This window comes from Sparus aurata, chromosome 22, assembly GCF_900880675.1.
Source record: "Sparus aurata chromosome 22, fSpaAur1.1, whole genome shotgun sequence".
NCBI classification, from domain to species: Eukaryota; Metazoa; Chordata; class Actinopteri; order Spariformes; family Sparidae; genus Sparus; species Sparus aurata.
Window position 1 is genome coordinate 21,398,509 of NC_044208.1, and position 17,400 is coordinate 21,415,908.

The following is a 17,400-nucleotide window of genomic DNA, read 5'->3' on the forward strand; positions in this document are numbered from 1 at the left end:
ACGTTTAGGCGGTGTTATGATGATATAAAGAGAATAATGGATCGGCTGACAAATGTACATTTCTTTTGTCAGAACACTTTGCAATTTAAATACGGCATTGTCACCTTTAGCTTAACATTTATATTAAATGAGTCGAAGGAAACACAAATTTAGATCTAATACAAAACGCAATACCATTTCTAAGGTCTGCAGCTCACTAGCTTTTAATTCAGAAATTCTTGTTTAACTTTGCAGGTGATATGTTAATTATTATTATTATATATGTCGAATTCGCCCGCCGTGTCCTGGGATCTGCCAGCGAGCAGCTCCTTCAGCATTCATGAGTGTGTAATTAATTGCTAATTGGCCAACTAACGCAATTTTGAAACGGCTAATTAGCCACTGATAAGGCGTTTCCACGCTGCGCTAATGGCTTTATGTTGTGTTGGTAATGGCTGCACCGTTTGATATTGAGAATCCACAGAGATCGGCTGGTGAAGGTCAGATATGCTAATGTTTTATTTAACTGCTGCAACAGAGAAAAAGGGGGCGTACGGAGGGCAGTAACCTGCTGCGAATATTTCCCTTTGCAGTCGGAGGTATGACTGTGCAGATCACCGCCCTGAATCACCTGATGTCCAGTTTGTGTTATTTGTTTTGATGCGTTTGCAGAGAGAAGAAGTTCTATGAAACATTCTTCATGTGCAACAGGAGGGGGATAAATGGCCGGATTTATAGAAAAATATATAAAAAACTTACTGACAGCATACCGAGAAAGCCTCATTAAACATGACCAGTAACACCTGTGGGGGTTTTTTTAAGTTTCAAAAGACATACATCCTTACTTCCATTCCTCTCGTCCATCTATTTTCTGCTCCGTTACTCAGGCAGAAATACACGGAAGTAAAGAGGGAGAACGGGAGGAGGAGGTTGCTAATATTGCCGCACATGGGGACCAAGGGCGGGCTGCAATAATGAAAAGCAGACTCCTATGCAAACCCTGCATTGAAAACATCTATCTATAGATACATCGGAAATCTCTGACTCACATCTAAAAAATCTCACCAAAGCTTATCTCGGGCCATAACGACGGCCCATAAATCACCCAAACAACTAATGGTAGGAAGAAGCCCGCAGCGCTGAGAGAGAGTTATATAAAAAAGAGAGAGAGAGAGAGGGAGAAAAGATGGAGGGTGGAGAATATTAGTTATTAATCCCTGGGACGCTGTAATCACTTTCTATTTTTAAGCCGAGCTGCATCCTTAGATACTTCTGTGTAATTACTTTTGTGATTAGGAGCATTCTAATTTAAAGGCCAGGTGAGATGGCTTATTGAATGTGTACTGTTAAGTACTGCAGCAGACAGACTTGTCTCAGAACTTCGGGTTCATTGTGAATAATATATATGTTGGTGAGATAACTGCAGTTTTTACTTTGGAGTGAGAAGAACAGATGGATACGGTAGCTTCGACCGCCAAACAGCCGGTTACGTTTCCGATGTCTGACCTCTAAATATGCCCAAACAGTTTACTTCTTTTTCTCTGCTTTGTGTATTAGTTGTGACGACTGAGAAACAAACATTATATCAATTAAAGTTCAGGTAACAAAACAATGCACCTTTTAGATCTTAGAAAGAGGTTCTCATTTTCTTACCTAGTGTTTAGTAACCCAATCACGAGTTAGCTACTGCCGGCCTGGGTTGTGGTTTTATCGTTTTGTGGTTTTGTCTACCGTCTAGTTATTTTTGCAACGCGAGGCTAACGTGACAGATTAACTGTGTTCTCTTAAAGCACTTTAAGGGGAACACAAATTGAAAATTATTGCAACCAATTTAAGGGTGCTGTCTGAGATGTAATGCACCTGGCGTCCTATCCCAAAAAAAAAAATAAAAAATACAGCCAGAGTGAGAAAATGCTAGCGGTGCGCACAAAATACTGTACACGTCGGGATTTATTGCATCACTTTTAATAGACTATATGTGTTAAGTAGTTTACAATAATTTTAACTGTATCATTAATTTGATGCACTTTGAAATTATTGCCCTCGTCAAAACACGTCCTGAGAGGCGACCTGGCACACATTCTGTGCACAGTGCCGTTTTTCTAATGAACCGTAAGCCTTGGCCAGCAGATAATGCTCATTTAAACAGCTGATGAGCAGTTCGTGCACAGCGGAAGTGATTTATGCATTTCAGTGAGACAGACTCCATTACACTAGCTGCAATGTAGTAATGGGACATTCAAAAGGTTTATTTTACACTTCAGGAAATACAATTGTCAGGAAAAATGTACAAGATTTACTGGATGATAAAAGATGGCGCCCTGTTTCTAAAAGCAGGTGAAATAGAAGGAAACATCAACAGCGTCACAGAACTGCAATCGTGTTTTTATTTCTCCGCTTATGGGACCTAACTTAGAATGCACATCGAAACGCTATTCTACAGGCGAATGACCTGCATGCAACTTCATTTTTAGTAAATGAATGAAATATGCACAGACATCATGTTTGTTATGTATGAAATATGAAAAAAAATACAATGCTATCCAGAAAATGGTAAGTTTTCATTTCAATAATTAGAAAATATTACATGTCGTTATGGTGGCTCTTACAAATGGATCTCGGATATATTCGCGCTCTCTCCATATACACAATCTTCCCGGATAATGTACACATGTGATTGGACGATATATTAACACTATATGCGATGGGGAATGTTGGTTTATTTAAAGCTGATTCGCCCGTAGCGGGTGGACGCGGGGTCTAATCGCACATGCCGATATCAAAAATACACTGCGTATTTAAAGTCACGAAGACAGGCCTCCCAGAGATGATACGTCATATTGTGTGTTTTTGTATTGCAATAACATACCAAGCACCTGGCAAAGACATCAGTGTTAACTGCACCGTCGGTTAACATTACTTTAAGTTCTATCAAACCTGCAGGAGGAGGTTTCTGTCAGCTAACGTACTTTACGATGGTGTATGGGGGGGGGGGGGGGGGGGGGGGGTGTATGTAGGTTATTGTTTCCCAACAAATACTCTGTGCATGCATGTGCGTCTTTTGCAAGACAGCCTTGGCCAACCTTTATTCACTGATGATGACCCACAGAAACATTTCTGTCAGCTTTTTCCCCTCATCAGTGAGAAAGGTCGGGAATGCATCGATGGTGGAAGAGAGAGAGGATTCGAGCGGGGACGGGGGTTCCTTCTTCTCAGACTTCGATGATGTTTATGGACGGCACAGAAGGATGAAACTGCAACAGACAGGAGAGATAAGAATCACGATTAATATTTCTTCAAACACTTTGATCACGGAGAGAAAAAACAATGATCCAATACTCTGGATGAAGAAACCGGATCCAAGAACCCAGGTTGTAGTATTCAAATTCTGGAAGTTATTAATAATCTGCGTGCCACTGTAGTAAAAATGTTGTAATTGTTGCACCTCACACCATTTTTCATTTGTGCACTGCAAGCTAATGCTAGCAAGCTGTAGCAATAAATGTCAAGTGGCAAATTCTTTTTTCAGTTAGTTAAAAAGTAAACAAATTGGTTCCGTAAGAATTAAGGAACGTTTAAAATAAAGACCTATATTTTGTTTTGTATTAAATCCATGGCAGTTTTTAATTAAGGGACATTTAAATGTGTTGAAGATCAATATACCTATATTAATGTACATTTTTTTTTTATTTTTTTTTTAAGATCAATATGCCTATATTAATGAACAGTTTTTGTTTTTTCACTGAGATATAGTTTTAGTTGACAAAACTTTGGCCCTGCTCTGCCTCCTTACTTCCTCTCTCTTGCATCAGCCATTGGTGAGAGTGTGTTAGTTCCCTGAGGGACTTTTGCTTTCATGAAACTGAACCAACTGCACTCTTGACTGACACCAGAGAGACTCACTGAAGTCTTCATCACAACCTTTCTGACAGAAGCATCAGATCAACACCACCTAATGAGGAATGGACGGAGAGATAAGCCAACGATTGCCCCTCAGCTAATTCAAACGAGACGACTCAGTGTGTTGCCACGTTAAAATCCTCGGCAGAGGTCGACACTGGCAACGCGTTATCGATTAGGTCGCGGCCTCATTACTGCTAAAATCTGTCCACTGCTATCTGTTATTTCTTTTAAAGGCATCTCTCACATATACAAAACTTCACCAGTGACTCAATTTCATATCTTTTAAAGCATCAACAGTTCTTTTGTTTACCACTGAGCATCCCACGATTTCAACCTTTAACAGCTCAGTTTAGAGAAATGACAGGAAACAGGATGAGAGAGAGGAGGGGTGTCACGCAGCAAAGGGCCACAGTTCAGACTCGAACCCTGGGCCACTGCAGCGAGGACACAGCCTCTGAATATCTACCAACGCCTGCTTTACCAACTGAGCTAGTGGACACCCCGAGCACAATAGTTTACTGTTAATATTAACATATACATATACTGTACATACATGTGTGAATACAATTGATTTAATCCCTTTTTTTTTTTTTTTTTTTACATATTTGCTTATTTTCACCGTTAATAATTGTAAGTTATGGTCCTTGGTCCTTTCTCTCTTTTTTTTGTCCTTCATGGAGGTTTCATTTGCTAAGCAATTACAGTAAATGTCAGTGTTTGTCTTGAATTTTAATCATGCAAATTGTTGCTGTTAATCTAATTGACATTTGAATGTGCAGAGGAGAACAGCACAGGGCCCTTTACTGTGAGAGCAAGTAGAGAGTTTGACATAGCCAAGCTTTCTTTGGGTGAGCTGGCTCGACAAAAACCTAAAACTTCAGCCAGAGATGAGTGTCAGGACGGAGGTGATCAGCTTGTTTCCAGACTCTGTCTACCAGGGAGCACGGCAAAGGCACTCACTAGTTCTGTGAGAGGAAAAAACGCCCTTGCAAACAGAATAAAACCATATTTTTGCTCAGATTTTCTCCATCACTGTTGGATGTTCCCGTGGCTGAAAAAAAAAAACCTGCAACGCCATAAGTGCGACTGTGATTAAAGGGTGCCATTTGGTCACATTAATGTGACAGTACGGCTCAACGAGTTTGCATATAACATACTCTCGCGTAAACGTGTATGGCTTGTGTTTTGATTATAGTATGACACTATTTCCAAAGTAGTTGATAAGAAAGCCGCTTTTCAGCCGATTTCAAGCCTAAACTCTGGTTGTTATGATGGTGGCTTTAGGCTCAACATACCTCGCTCACCCACTCTTTCATAGTTCACACCCCTCAGGAGCGAGATAAACCTTCGCTGGAAAATGTTTTAGTCATTCGCCCAGCATCATCTCGCAATGAATCCGTCCCTAATCGTGGCATATTGGAGCTTTTTTTTTGTTTTGTTTCCCAGCCTGTGCTGCAGAGCCAGATGCTCCTGTATTCTACAAACCTACAGTAATCACGTTAATATCCGGCGTAAACAAGTTTGCCGCTGTGAAGTGCCAAAAGAGGTGGCGGGCACTTGATGGCAGTTGGCTGAGCTCACAGATTAGATTATGTTCACTTTATTATTCACTGGGGGGGGGGGAGTGCTACTGCAGCATGGTGCGACATGAAAACAAAAACATTACATGTGCGCATCATCGGCAGAAAACAACATTTTGATATATTTCAGTGGGATAAAGCACATGGCATGCCAAAGTGTCTGCTGTGAAGCTGGCCCACAGTAATCCATGTAGATGCTGCTTCAAAGGTGTTAGGGGAACATGGAGAAGGATAGCGGTCAGGTTTTTTAGTGTGCAGAAAATTGATTGTGTCTGTGACAACATTCTGCATTCATTGAGAGGAGTCGTGCTCACCTTGCTCCTCAGCAGCCCTCCGCTGTGGTGCTCCGGTGTGCTCCTCTCGGACGACGGCTTGGCCTTCTCTTTATTGTTGCTGGAGTCGTTGTCCTTGATGATGTCATACTGCCGGCAGAAGAGGGCAATAACAGCTGCACGCACAGGCACACGCACACGCACACACACACACACACACACACAAACACACACACACACACACATGCAGGGAAAGAGGATAGGAATTCAGTCATGAGGCGGCAACTGTCACTCACAGACATGTCACCACTTCCTCTAGCGGGGCACGTTGAAAGGCCATGCGGATAATGGAAATCTGCTCCCGAGGGACGAGGCGATGTCCGCGTCTTTATCTGAGAGCTTGGAAGACAGTAATTCTCCATAGAGTTTTTGTTTTTCTTGCATTCTGCAGTCTGCCAGATGCAATTCTGCCTCCAGTTTTGGATGAGCACCGTATGGCCACAATTCATCAATTTAATTCAATAAAAAAAAAAAACTTTATTTATATCCGAGGGGCGATTAACTTCCTTCCTCGGCTGAAGGCCAATTAAATATTCAGAAACTGATATACAGTTCCGGTAATGAAAACTGTGAGTAGCATAGCATAATTGATTTAATTACCAAATTATTATTCATGTATGACATGTAGCTTCAAATAGTGGACACACTTAGTGTGCTCCACTATTTGAAGCTATGTCATACATAAATGGTAAGCGTTAGGTCATTTACGTTTTACGTTTGTTTCATGTTAAACTGCAGCTGCGTTTGTGTGATTGGTTGAGTCATTTGTGTGCCTTTATGATGATATTCTACAAAATCACTGCAACTAAAAACACAACCTGTTTAACGCTGAACAATCACACTGAACATTATGTAGATTTTGTAATGAGAGAAGGAAGATCAGAAGCACTTTTTTTTTTTGTCCATATGTTGCAAGTTTGTCAACCAATATCCATTAGTGGCTACTCAGCATTTATTTTAAACTTATACTATTACACATCCTGTTGCTGTTTTAGTAGAAAATTGTCCCCAGATATTAAACAGAATTAATCTGTTGGGTAAAATATTAATATGAAAAGGTGCAAAATAGGGATGTCCCGATCCGATCTGTAGGATCGGGATCGGAGCCGATCTGGGCATTTTTCCGCTGATCGGAATCGGCAATTTTGAAAGTGGACCCAAGCCCGATTTTTTTTTTTTTAACGTCAGTGCACAATTTGTGGCAGAACGCAGACGCGCGCGTGGTGTTACTCTGGCAAACCTGTGAATAAAGTGTCTGCAGTGTGGAAATAACCTCAATTAGAAAGCGAAAGCAGTCCAACGGCGACGTGGAACATCTGCTATATGGCCGTTTAGCGATGCATTTTACTTCTCATTTGATACAGCATATACAAAACAAAAACTCAAAGAATACAACGTGTTCACTCGAGAGTACAGGCAAGGAGACCAAAGCAGCGAACACTCGCGGATACTTTCAGTTATGAGAAATATCCTCAGCGACATGTCCACAAATATTACAGAGAGGGTCATCAAATTAATCTCTCTGGATAACCAGCTCATCTCCGTGGTAGAGGATCAGGGTTTTCTTCGTCACCTGTAGTTTTTGAATCCCCGGTATGCCCTACCATCTCTGCATTACATTTATTCCACTTTCGAGTTACAACATGCCGGTATATGCGCACGAGTTTCGTGGGTCTCATACAGCAGAGCATGTAAAGCAGGCAATCCAGGAGATGCTGAACGCGTTAATAGACAAGCAACCTGTCCACGTCATTTTATGTGACAACGTAAAGTACATGAAATAAGCAAAGGATCATATGGAGGTACCAAGCGTGAGCTGCATCTCACACACACTTCAGCTGGCTGTACACGAGGGTCTGCTGTCACAGTGCAGCGTCACACACTCACCTGCTAACACAAGGAAGGTGGAGGCCAGTGTTGTAATAGCATATGCAGAATAAGAAAGAGCTATATGAAAGTATATACTTTGTTTCAACAAAATAATAAAAACCTTTTAAGGAACAGCTTAGATGCAGGTACTTTTTTTCTTAATGCAGCTGTATTATCTAGGAAAATATTAGTTAAGGCTAAGTATCGGATCGGGACTCGGTATCGGCAGATACTAAATATTAAAGGACTCGGATCGGGATCGGGGTAAAAAAAACCTGATCGGGACATCCCTAGTGCAAAATATTGTGGTCCAAAGCTCCTGCTCAAGTAATGAAAACACCAACACGTCCCCAGTGCTGCAAGCTTTCCCGGTCCAGCCTGCTAGCTGCACAGCTAACTGAGCTAATTAGCTAACGGCAGCTACAGTTCGTGGGAGTTAGTGATGACACTGTTGACATGCTGCAACCTTTTTTTCTTCGGAGCAGAAATTGGGGGCTAAAGCTCAACCAAAACTAACCTGGACCCCAAGTAAAAAGAAAAAACAAACATTGCAAAGCACTAACCAGCTACTGTTTACTACATAGAAACTTTGAATGATGCAGCAGATGAGATTGCATCAAATCAAAGCAGTTACCTGAGTAGCTTATAATTACATTCTCTTTTTTTTTCCAAAGCTAAGCTAGCAGGAAGTACCAGAGATAAAAAAGATAAAAGATAACGATGGAAAAAAACAACAGAAAAGAACAAATAAACATGTAAATAAACAAACTATGTTATGCAGATGATGAATTTGCTGTTTGATGCATCAGAAGATTATGAAAGAACAAGGTAGATCTGACTTCAAACTGGCCTGGCTGCAAATGAGCAGTCCATTATGAATACGCCACCACACGAGGTGTTTTTGTTCTTTCACTCCCACTCTCCACAGCCTCCACAGTGTTACTGTGGTTTCTCTCATTAGTATTATTTAACATCTCACTCTGGTGCTCGGGGGCGGGAAACCCTGCTCCTGGCAGCCTGTCAGATATGCCACTTCTCATTGTGCCTCAACACTCCATTAATCAGCACACATTTCCTCAAAGGAGGAGAAAATCTGACTGGGACGCAGAGAGCTCGGATGCAGAGGATGCTCAGGAGAGCGTGATGTGTTTTTGACATCGCTGACGTAAAAAAGCCTTAAAGAGACGGGATGTTCAGAGCAGTAACATTTATTTCTGAGTGCGTGGTGCTTTACTTTTTTGGACTCTTGACTTCCTCTTGTAAGGGATCCTATAGGTCCTGTTTTAATGACTTGTCTGGCTATTTATTGATTGGTGTGTGAATGTATTGATGTGGCTCCAAGCTGACCGACAGTTGGAAACCTCTCTCTGATGTGCGTCATTAGTCTCCATCACTGAGGCTGACAAATGTTGACAATTTGCAGAGAAGTCCAATTATCTTTTAGCTTATTAAGCATGAATTTAATGTAATTTCACTATTGATAACAACAGATCAATAACCTCTGATGCTTGGCAGTGGATTTATAGACATCACATCGTATTGGATTTAAAATCGGCTTATTAATAACCTTCAAAAGGTCAAAGAGTAAGACTGACGTGTTACTGTATCACCCTAAAAAACTCAACATTGTGGTATCAATATTTTTTTCTATATCAATAATTTTTACATTATATATCAAACATTAATCATGTGCTTCAGCTGCAGCACTGATTCTGATATTAAGTCAGAATTCTGTACATTTGTTGTTATTTATGGTAGAAAAAGTGCCTGAAGACTTGGTTTTTAAAGTATTTCCCTGTCAGACTGAACATTCATTCATAAATTTGCTACACTCAAAAGTGAAGTCTTGAGAAAATAATATCCTAAGTTATTATTTATTCAGATTTTATACACAAAAACTTGAGTAATTGGTTTTTAACCAGTCCATTTAGGTCAGATACGACAATCGTTGGCCTGGCAACACAAGCAACCCGGCAACTGTGACTCAAATGTCATTACATCGTCATTATTAGCTCACTGCATCGTAGCCTTCCGTACCCTCAGGGGTGCATTAGCAGTTCAGGAACGTCTTTTTAAAATTCAAAACGGTCAGTTATCCTATTGGTATCGGTAATCGTGATTGGCCGAGAAAAAAACATCCACATCCCTCAGTTTTTTTTCTTTTCTGACTTGGATATCAACACACACGCACACACACAGTCTTCAAGCTCACCTGCCCACATGACCAAGACCACCACAATTATGATCATCTCTCCCGTTTGTAGATGCCGGGACTTGTCCAGGCCCTGCACAGTGGGGTCATCTAGGAGGAGAGAGGACAGACAGTAAATACACACTATTGAACGCAGTATACTGAAGGTTTTGCTGAATATGTTGTCCTTGTATGAAGTTGGACACAATATGAGATGCATTAAATTGCAATCCACATGACAAACAGTGGGCTCAAACATTACGGTTGGTCTGAAGCACCAGTGTGTCTCAGTGAAAGCTGAACATTAACCTTAACGTATGGTAGGCAGTGTAGCGTGCGGAGATGAGACGCATAAGATGACGGGCGAAAACGGGGACTGTTTATCCCTCATGACTGTTATTGCCGTTTAACGAAAAACTGTAGTAGTCAGAAAATGTGGCGGGCATTACCACATGTCATTCCTGAGGCATTAATCCTCCTTTAAGTGGATTGACTATGAGCCTATTTCCACCCCCCCCATCTCTTTACCCGCATGGATGGAACTCTTCCAGAGCGCCACTCTTCCCAATTGCCTCTTTTTAGTGAATCAAGTTGTCAAGAAACTGGCTGGGCCGTCAGCCTCTCTTCACATGATAGCTATTCAGGGAGTGGGGTCAACTACACTGCCACATCTTCCATGTGGTAGTCTGGGCTTGTGAGAGAAGCGGGGGGGGGGGGGGGGGGGGGGGGGGGGCAATTAAAAATGACCACAAATCACAGGAAAAGTGCTTGATGCTGATTTGTTCAATATGTAATTAAACCTGTCAAACTGAGTGGAAGGAACTTTATACACAAGACAGTGTTTTTCTTATTTTCTATGTTGTGATGATTATGGAAAACTCTCTTTTAATCTTTCAGAGGATTCACCTTCCCAGTGTTTCACTTTGTGCTGCCAAACCAAAGTCATATGTTCCAGCTGCTGAATGCCCAAAGGTAAAAAAGGTGGAACACGCTCAAATCTTCAGGACGGAGTTGACAAATCTATATTTCCCTTATCTACTCCAGCCATGTCCACCAGCTAGTCTTGTTATTAACTTCCTAATACAATTAACAGTAAAAACTGAGGTTTCAGGTTCTGTAACACACATTATATGTTTCTATATAAAACAAGTTTCAAAATTTTACGGAAGCCTAGAAGGGGCGTGCTCCCCGAGATCACAAGTTGATTTTCTTGTGATAATGCTTTTAATTGTCTCGTTAGAAAACAAAAGGCCGATTTCTTGAGAACAACTTCATACGATTCTTGAGAGTGTGGCATGAAATACACACATTCCTCACATATTCAACTTGCGATCTCACAGGATTGAAAATAAATAATTTCAAGCATGGCCGTTTTTCCGGCTTCTCTACATTCCCACTGCACAGAGAGCTCCGGAGTTCTTATCCAGGCTTCATATTACACTTAAATGCCAGATCAGGACTCAGATCATGTGCATCGTCAAGTTGTTCTTTGGTTTATTAATCCTGCATGTCCTCTATCTGTCCGAAACCAATCCAAGTCATAAAGTTCTTCTGCACATATGGGAAGTTATGTGGAGTTGCTTGTAGGATGTATGACAGTACATCAGAGCCTTTTCAGTAATGAGGCTTTCGCATCCTGCAAGCCTTTCCTGCTGAACCTCTTGTTCTTGTTTACATCGTTTCTAGTTGATTTAACAACCCGATGTTCACTTCAAAAGTGCTCCGGTACACGCAGCACACTGATACATCATGTATGTGTTCATATTTGATGTTATAGGTTTCATAGGTTTCATGAGAGAGTGAAGAGAATTTCCAGATGGCCTGAATAACATGTCCTGCTGCTGCGTCATACATATTTCATACAATATGCCGTGTGATGCTCTGCTGGTGGAGATTGCGGCGCCTCTGGTTGCACACCAAAGAGATTGTGCTGAGATAATTAGTCGACCTCCCTTCCACTCACTCCGAATCCCGTCGGACTTTGTTTGTGGCGGCGAACTGTGTCGGGAAACGGTGTAACAACGCACCGGGGGTGCTGCACCGCTGCCACAGTGACGCATCATGTGATTTATTCTCGTATTATGTGAGCGTGAGGTTCAGCAGTTGTTTTTTTTTTAGGTGGGTTAATACCAGTGCTGGGAGCATTGTCTGCTATCCCACTTCTTCTGACAGTAATTGGATGTATGTTCTTACTTTTTCAAATTAAATAGCGCAAAATTGGGGACAACTGCAGAAGACGGCAAACAAACGCGGCCTATTCCCTCTGATTTTCTGTTATATGATGTACGGTAAGTTCAGCCAGTGTAAGCTTGCTTTTTATCAGAGTGATTGTAATGTTTCTATAGAAATACAGTGTAAAATAAAGAAACTTTGAAACTTTATTCAGATATGATTATTAACTCCTGTGGCAAAGCTCAATTAACATGTGCATCCAGCGTCATGTCTGTCGTCTTCTACTAAATCCTCATGTCTGACCAAGACAATACAAGTGTAGCATACAGGTGGAAATGCTTAAAACATTGCAACCCTCAGTTTGTATTCTCCTATACTTAGCCACAGCAACGATTAAATAATATAGCAATGACTAGACATTTAACCGTACCACAAAATGTACTTTCCTTCAGAAATGATTACTTTTATATGCAGTAATTAGTAAAGTAATTCAATTCATTTTAAGAGGACTAGTTAATATAACTAATAACAGATTTTCAGTAACCTGAACACAATGTTTATTACAGTGGATGACAGTTTCCCCACTACTGAACTTGAGCAAATTTGTGAAGATCAGAATAAATGAGAGCAAATTTGAGATATCAAGTTGAGTCAATAAGTGTTCAGTCACACTGACAAAGAGTAGACCCCAAATTAGTTTTCATTTTCTTAGTTTGAAGAGGCAGGTCTTCACTTTGCACATAGAAATTACACAAGAATTCTCCTGTGGGCTCGAATAAATCAAATTTCACTGTAAGTATACCGGGGATAGAGACTGAATACTAACCTTCAACTCAAAGCAGTAAATCATCACAGCTGAAAAGGCTTATTTAGTTAATATGTTACAATTTAAGGGATGCATCGACTATCAAAAGAATTGCAGATCATTTTATTGTTATCTACCGATAAATTGAATGCTCATAACTACATACTGCCGTAAGGTGTCTCTCAATCAACTGAATAAAAACAAAAGACATGGGTTGAGGACATCATGAGATAGTGTTAGGTCCATCAGTCTATTTGACGTGATGCAGGCAAAAATGTTGTTGAAAAAAGTTCTTTTCATGTTTGCTCAGTTCGTTCCTCACTCTCTGACTTATCATCTGATGTTTCCCCAGAGGTCAAATAAGAATCTACAGCCTACTTTTAAGTGAATAAAAGCACGGATTTCTTTATTTGAACATTTGCTTGAAAAGCCTGGTATAACATAAGAACATTTATACACAAATCAACAAAATATATAGCGAAGGTTGAGTCGTTTTTAGACAATTTAACGTGGTCAATGCTAAACATATCCTAAATAATGACATTTCTAATATCATAATGGAAAGTTGTGGAATTGAAGTCAAAAGTAATATTTTGCAGGGAGCAAACAGCGTGTAGGATGCCTTTTGTCTCATGTGTTAATGGGGAGCCTCGGTGTAGCTTCTGACTCAGCACAGACAGTTTGGCATCTCTTTGAAGTATCACACAGTAATTGTGTCTAAGGGGACCTCCTACCTGGTTAGCTCTGACTGCTCAAGGCATTCATCCTTTGAAAAATATTCTCTTTCTGCTCTCCTGTGTGAAGCAGCTTGACAGCTCGGTGGCAGCGGGGTGACATTTTAAGCAGTTTCACGTCTTTTGTTAGGGGAGCGATTTATATAATGTTTTCGTATAGACATCACAATCCATGCTAAAAAATAAAAAAAAACAAACATCATAATTGTCACACTTTTATCAGAAATATCAAATAAGTATTGTATTCTATTTAGAAAACTCCCTTCTTCATTCTGGGATGGTACCCCTGTGAAATTCATTCAGTTTCACTTCTTCGAAAACATTCACGTTTATTTTGCAAATACACATACTCAAATGTTGCTATAATTATAGATCAATAATACAGTCTCAACGCCAGAACCCTGCTCCTCCAGCCACAGGACAACATATGCTGTTGAAGGGCCTGCAGAACACAGAAATATATACTCTGATTCAAAGCTTTCCATGAAACTAATGGAATTGAAATTGACATATTGATCCTGAGGGGAAAGAAATAACCACGGTAGCCTGTTTAAATTCTAATTCTCCAGCAACGCATGGTGGTTGTATCTTGCCAGGAAAGGCTTTAATATGAAATAGATGGATTCTGAATCTGGCCAGGTATAGATTCAGCGGCGTACGCACTAATGTGTAATCACATTATCAAAGAGAATTGCACTGAGCAGAAAAATAAAAGCATTATTGATTCATGAGCATCATCCCTCTAGCTCTCCAGAATGCCTGGTACGCACTGCAAATCAATTTAGTTTCGATAGGAGGGCACTTGGCTGTGACAAAGGATCTCTGAAATGGCCCAGTGATGCCGGAGCAGGCTAGATTAAAAAGGCTTTTAAGGGAACAATGGTCAGTGGCACGATCCTGAACAAAGAAAATGTCATGTTAAAATTAAGATGCAGTAAGGTTTCTGGGGAATACATGTGTTGTTATTGTAGGAGGGAAACATTGTAAACATCCCTTCCGAGCAGGTAAAAGCTTGTTAAGGGAAAACGAAGGAAATTTATCTTCAGTGCTTGTAGGAATCAATATTGATGCTTCAAAGCAGTATGTAGTAGAACAGTTAGAAAAGTCTAGTTTCTTGTGTTGACGACCATCAATGACCTTGATTTCCAACACTGAATTAAAATGAAAAACACTTGTTTGTTTGTTGGTTGATTTGTTGGTTGGTTTGTCAGAATGATTGCACAAAAACTACTGAAAATCTTGAATGCCAGAATAGACCCTATTCACTCCTGGTGTGGATCGTTGGGATCCAGGATTTTTTTTTTGACATTTTCATTCATCTCTCAGCCAATATTGCATGCTTGAGGAAAAAAAAAATTTGCCGTATTTACATGACTGGTATCTATGAGAGAGTTTAAAAAAGCAACTGAGTGCCATTCTAATTAGGCAGGTTAGCCACATTAGCTGGCTTATGCAAAGAAGTGTTCAATTTAGAAGGGAGCTAACCGGTGTCCCGCTTGTACCTTATCTTTGTAGTATTTTTTTAATTTATACAAAGTTTACACCCACCTAGATGACAGCCATTGATTTGTGGACCACCTTTTGAGTTGTTTTTTGGAGCCAGATATTTTAAGCCATATTTGAAGTTGTTCCAATTGGATGTGACTGAAAAACTTAAGACACACCTTGGTGGCATCTTGTCAATTACAAGGTGGCCAACTCCCGAATCATACCCTCTATTTTACTCTAAATGAGACCGTAATTTACAAAATGAACATCATAATGTATTGAAAAAGTCTTAAAACTAGCGACTGAGACCATACACTCACTAGGAGACTGCTTATGGGGTGATAAATCTAATTAGAAGTAGGGTCATTTTCTCATATGCTTACATACAATCGAAACCAGTGGAGTCACCCCCTGCTGACATTAGGAACAATGCAAGTTTAAAGCACTTTCACATTGCCTTAACTTTTTAGAACTGAAAGTACTGTCCATATTTCGTACTGTCAGTGGTTTATAAAGGACTGGAAATACAGAAGAAACACAGATAAAACTTCAAACAGTTAACATGCATGCGTTTTTATCCCCTCAAGACTCATATGAACTTTACTTGTGTGGCACTTTTTAAAACAACTTTCATGAAGCCTCAGGCAGCACTGTTGGTTATGTGTTACTGTTTTATGTTGTTTTACTGATCACATCAGTGACATAATATTCCATCACACTAGAGGAGTTAATTGGGTTGCTCTGTTTGTGACTGTAATCATTCAGCCGGGGTCTTTGTCTGAAACTGGGATAAAAATATCACAATATTAATAGGCTGTCTATTAAAGGAGCATTAGTCATAGCTGCTATGTGTGGACTTGTCCCAGGTGATCTGTGCTCCGTGTCTACAGTAAATTTGCTAACACTACCAGAGTCAAAATACAAAAATATACACAATATACAGAGAAACATGAAAAGACAAGCTGAGCAATACACTTGACAAGAGTTACATAAAATACATTTGAAGAGATTGGACTATGAATCTGGGGCACGAGGAGTCAGCAGTGCGGGCATTGGATTTATGGAAAGCTGACACTGATTGCTTCTACACTTACAAAAAACAAACTCCCACAAATGAAGCTCATCCACCGAATGGGCTGTTTTTTCTGACCCACTTGGATGACTCATGGTGGGCTACAAATCCTGATTAATGGTGCAAGTGGATTTTTTCTTCAAAAAGTGGTGCGGCACCAGCCCTAAGTCTCTTTTTTTATGATCAGCACTTTGTTCAGATATCGTTAGCTTTCTAAAATCCATTGCTTTTAAGTTAGAAAAACAAGTGCAGAAAATCATTTTGTGAGTGTGTGATGTAAAGCAGCAAGGAGGGAGTGTAATGCCAGTTCCTGAATTAGCTTAATGGAGAGCGCCTGTGTTGAACTTGAGCCTGAATTCGTTTCCTCCTCTTTCGCCCCGATCTTGCCAGCTTAACTAATGGTACCAAACCTGAGTCAGCTGAAGAGCAACATTTATGAGTCACTTGCATCAGCACTTCCTGTATTTGCAACCTCAACCAGGCCATAGGATAAAAGGAAAAAAATGTTTGAAGTGTCGGGCCTGGGTTTTAGACCAATGTCAAATGTATTTGGCTCATCCCATAATCGTGGCAGAACTAATGCAGATTAGCAAAGGACTTTCCCCTGAAATGGAGACTCTACCCCAAATTTTTAGAATAGAAAAGCCATTTTATTTTTTCTTACTCTTTCCTCATCCGTGCTGTAAGAAATTGAGAGCCACTGAACTTATTCTCTATTGGTCACGGTCTTCATATTTCCCACAGCCCATACGCTGAGGCCAGACATTGAATCCGAAAGTGTTTTAGCGTGTGTGTCAGAATCCTGATTAGGTGCCCGGAGTGATATAGAGTTGCATAAATTCAGAGGAGCTCTCCTGAGGCCACGCTTGAGGAGTCTGTCAATAATGAATAGGTGTCTAGGAGAAAATAAACCTGCAAGAGAGCACATAGAGCCCCCCCTCAGAGGGACGCCATGAGAGGAGGATTCAGGTTACCTGCACTTACGCCGGCACTAGCATTTACTGTGCCTCATTTTCAATGTCAGGGTGCTTAAAAGCATTCAACAGCCAAGAGAGGCTTTAGCACAACGGCAGGAAAAGCACCCATAATGGGTTGCTCCTCACTGTGCCTCGGGGAAAGAGGCCTTTGGCTGTACTGTGTGCTGTGGAATTAAAAGCAAAGCATTATGTTGCATAACAGCATAAACACAGTCAGAGAAAGTGCTGCAGTGAGCTGTTGTGACCTTGTCAATTAGACTGGATTTTGACAAACCTCTAACGTTCTGTTTACTTGAAG

General features: G+C 40.5%; 1 protein-coding gene across 1 annotated transcript in view; it reads right to left on the bottom strand.

The window, feature by feature from the left end:
- Positions 1–2,197: 2,197 nt before the first annotated feature.
- Positions 2,198–17,400, bottom strand: part of fndc4a (fibronectin type III domain containing 4a) — a 30,045-nt gene continuing 14,842 nt past the window's right edge. Inside the window, exons 4-6 of the mRNA XM_030404381.1 lie at positions 9,876–9,965; positions 5,777–5,910; positions 2,198–3,233 (exon numbers count right to left, since the gene is read on the bottom strand). Of these exons, the coding sequence (XP_030260241.1) occupies positions 3,192–3,233; positions 5,777–5,910; positions 9,876–9,965 (266 nt within the window). The 3' untranslated portion in view covers positions 2,198–3,191. The remainder of the gene's footprint in view (positions 3,234–5,776; positions 5,911–9,875; positions 9,966–17,400) is intronic.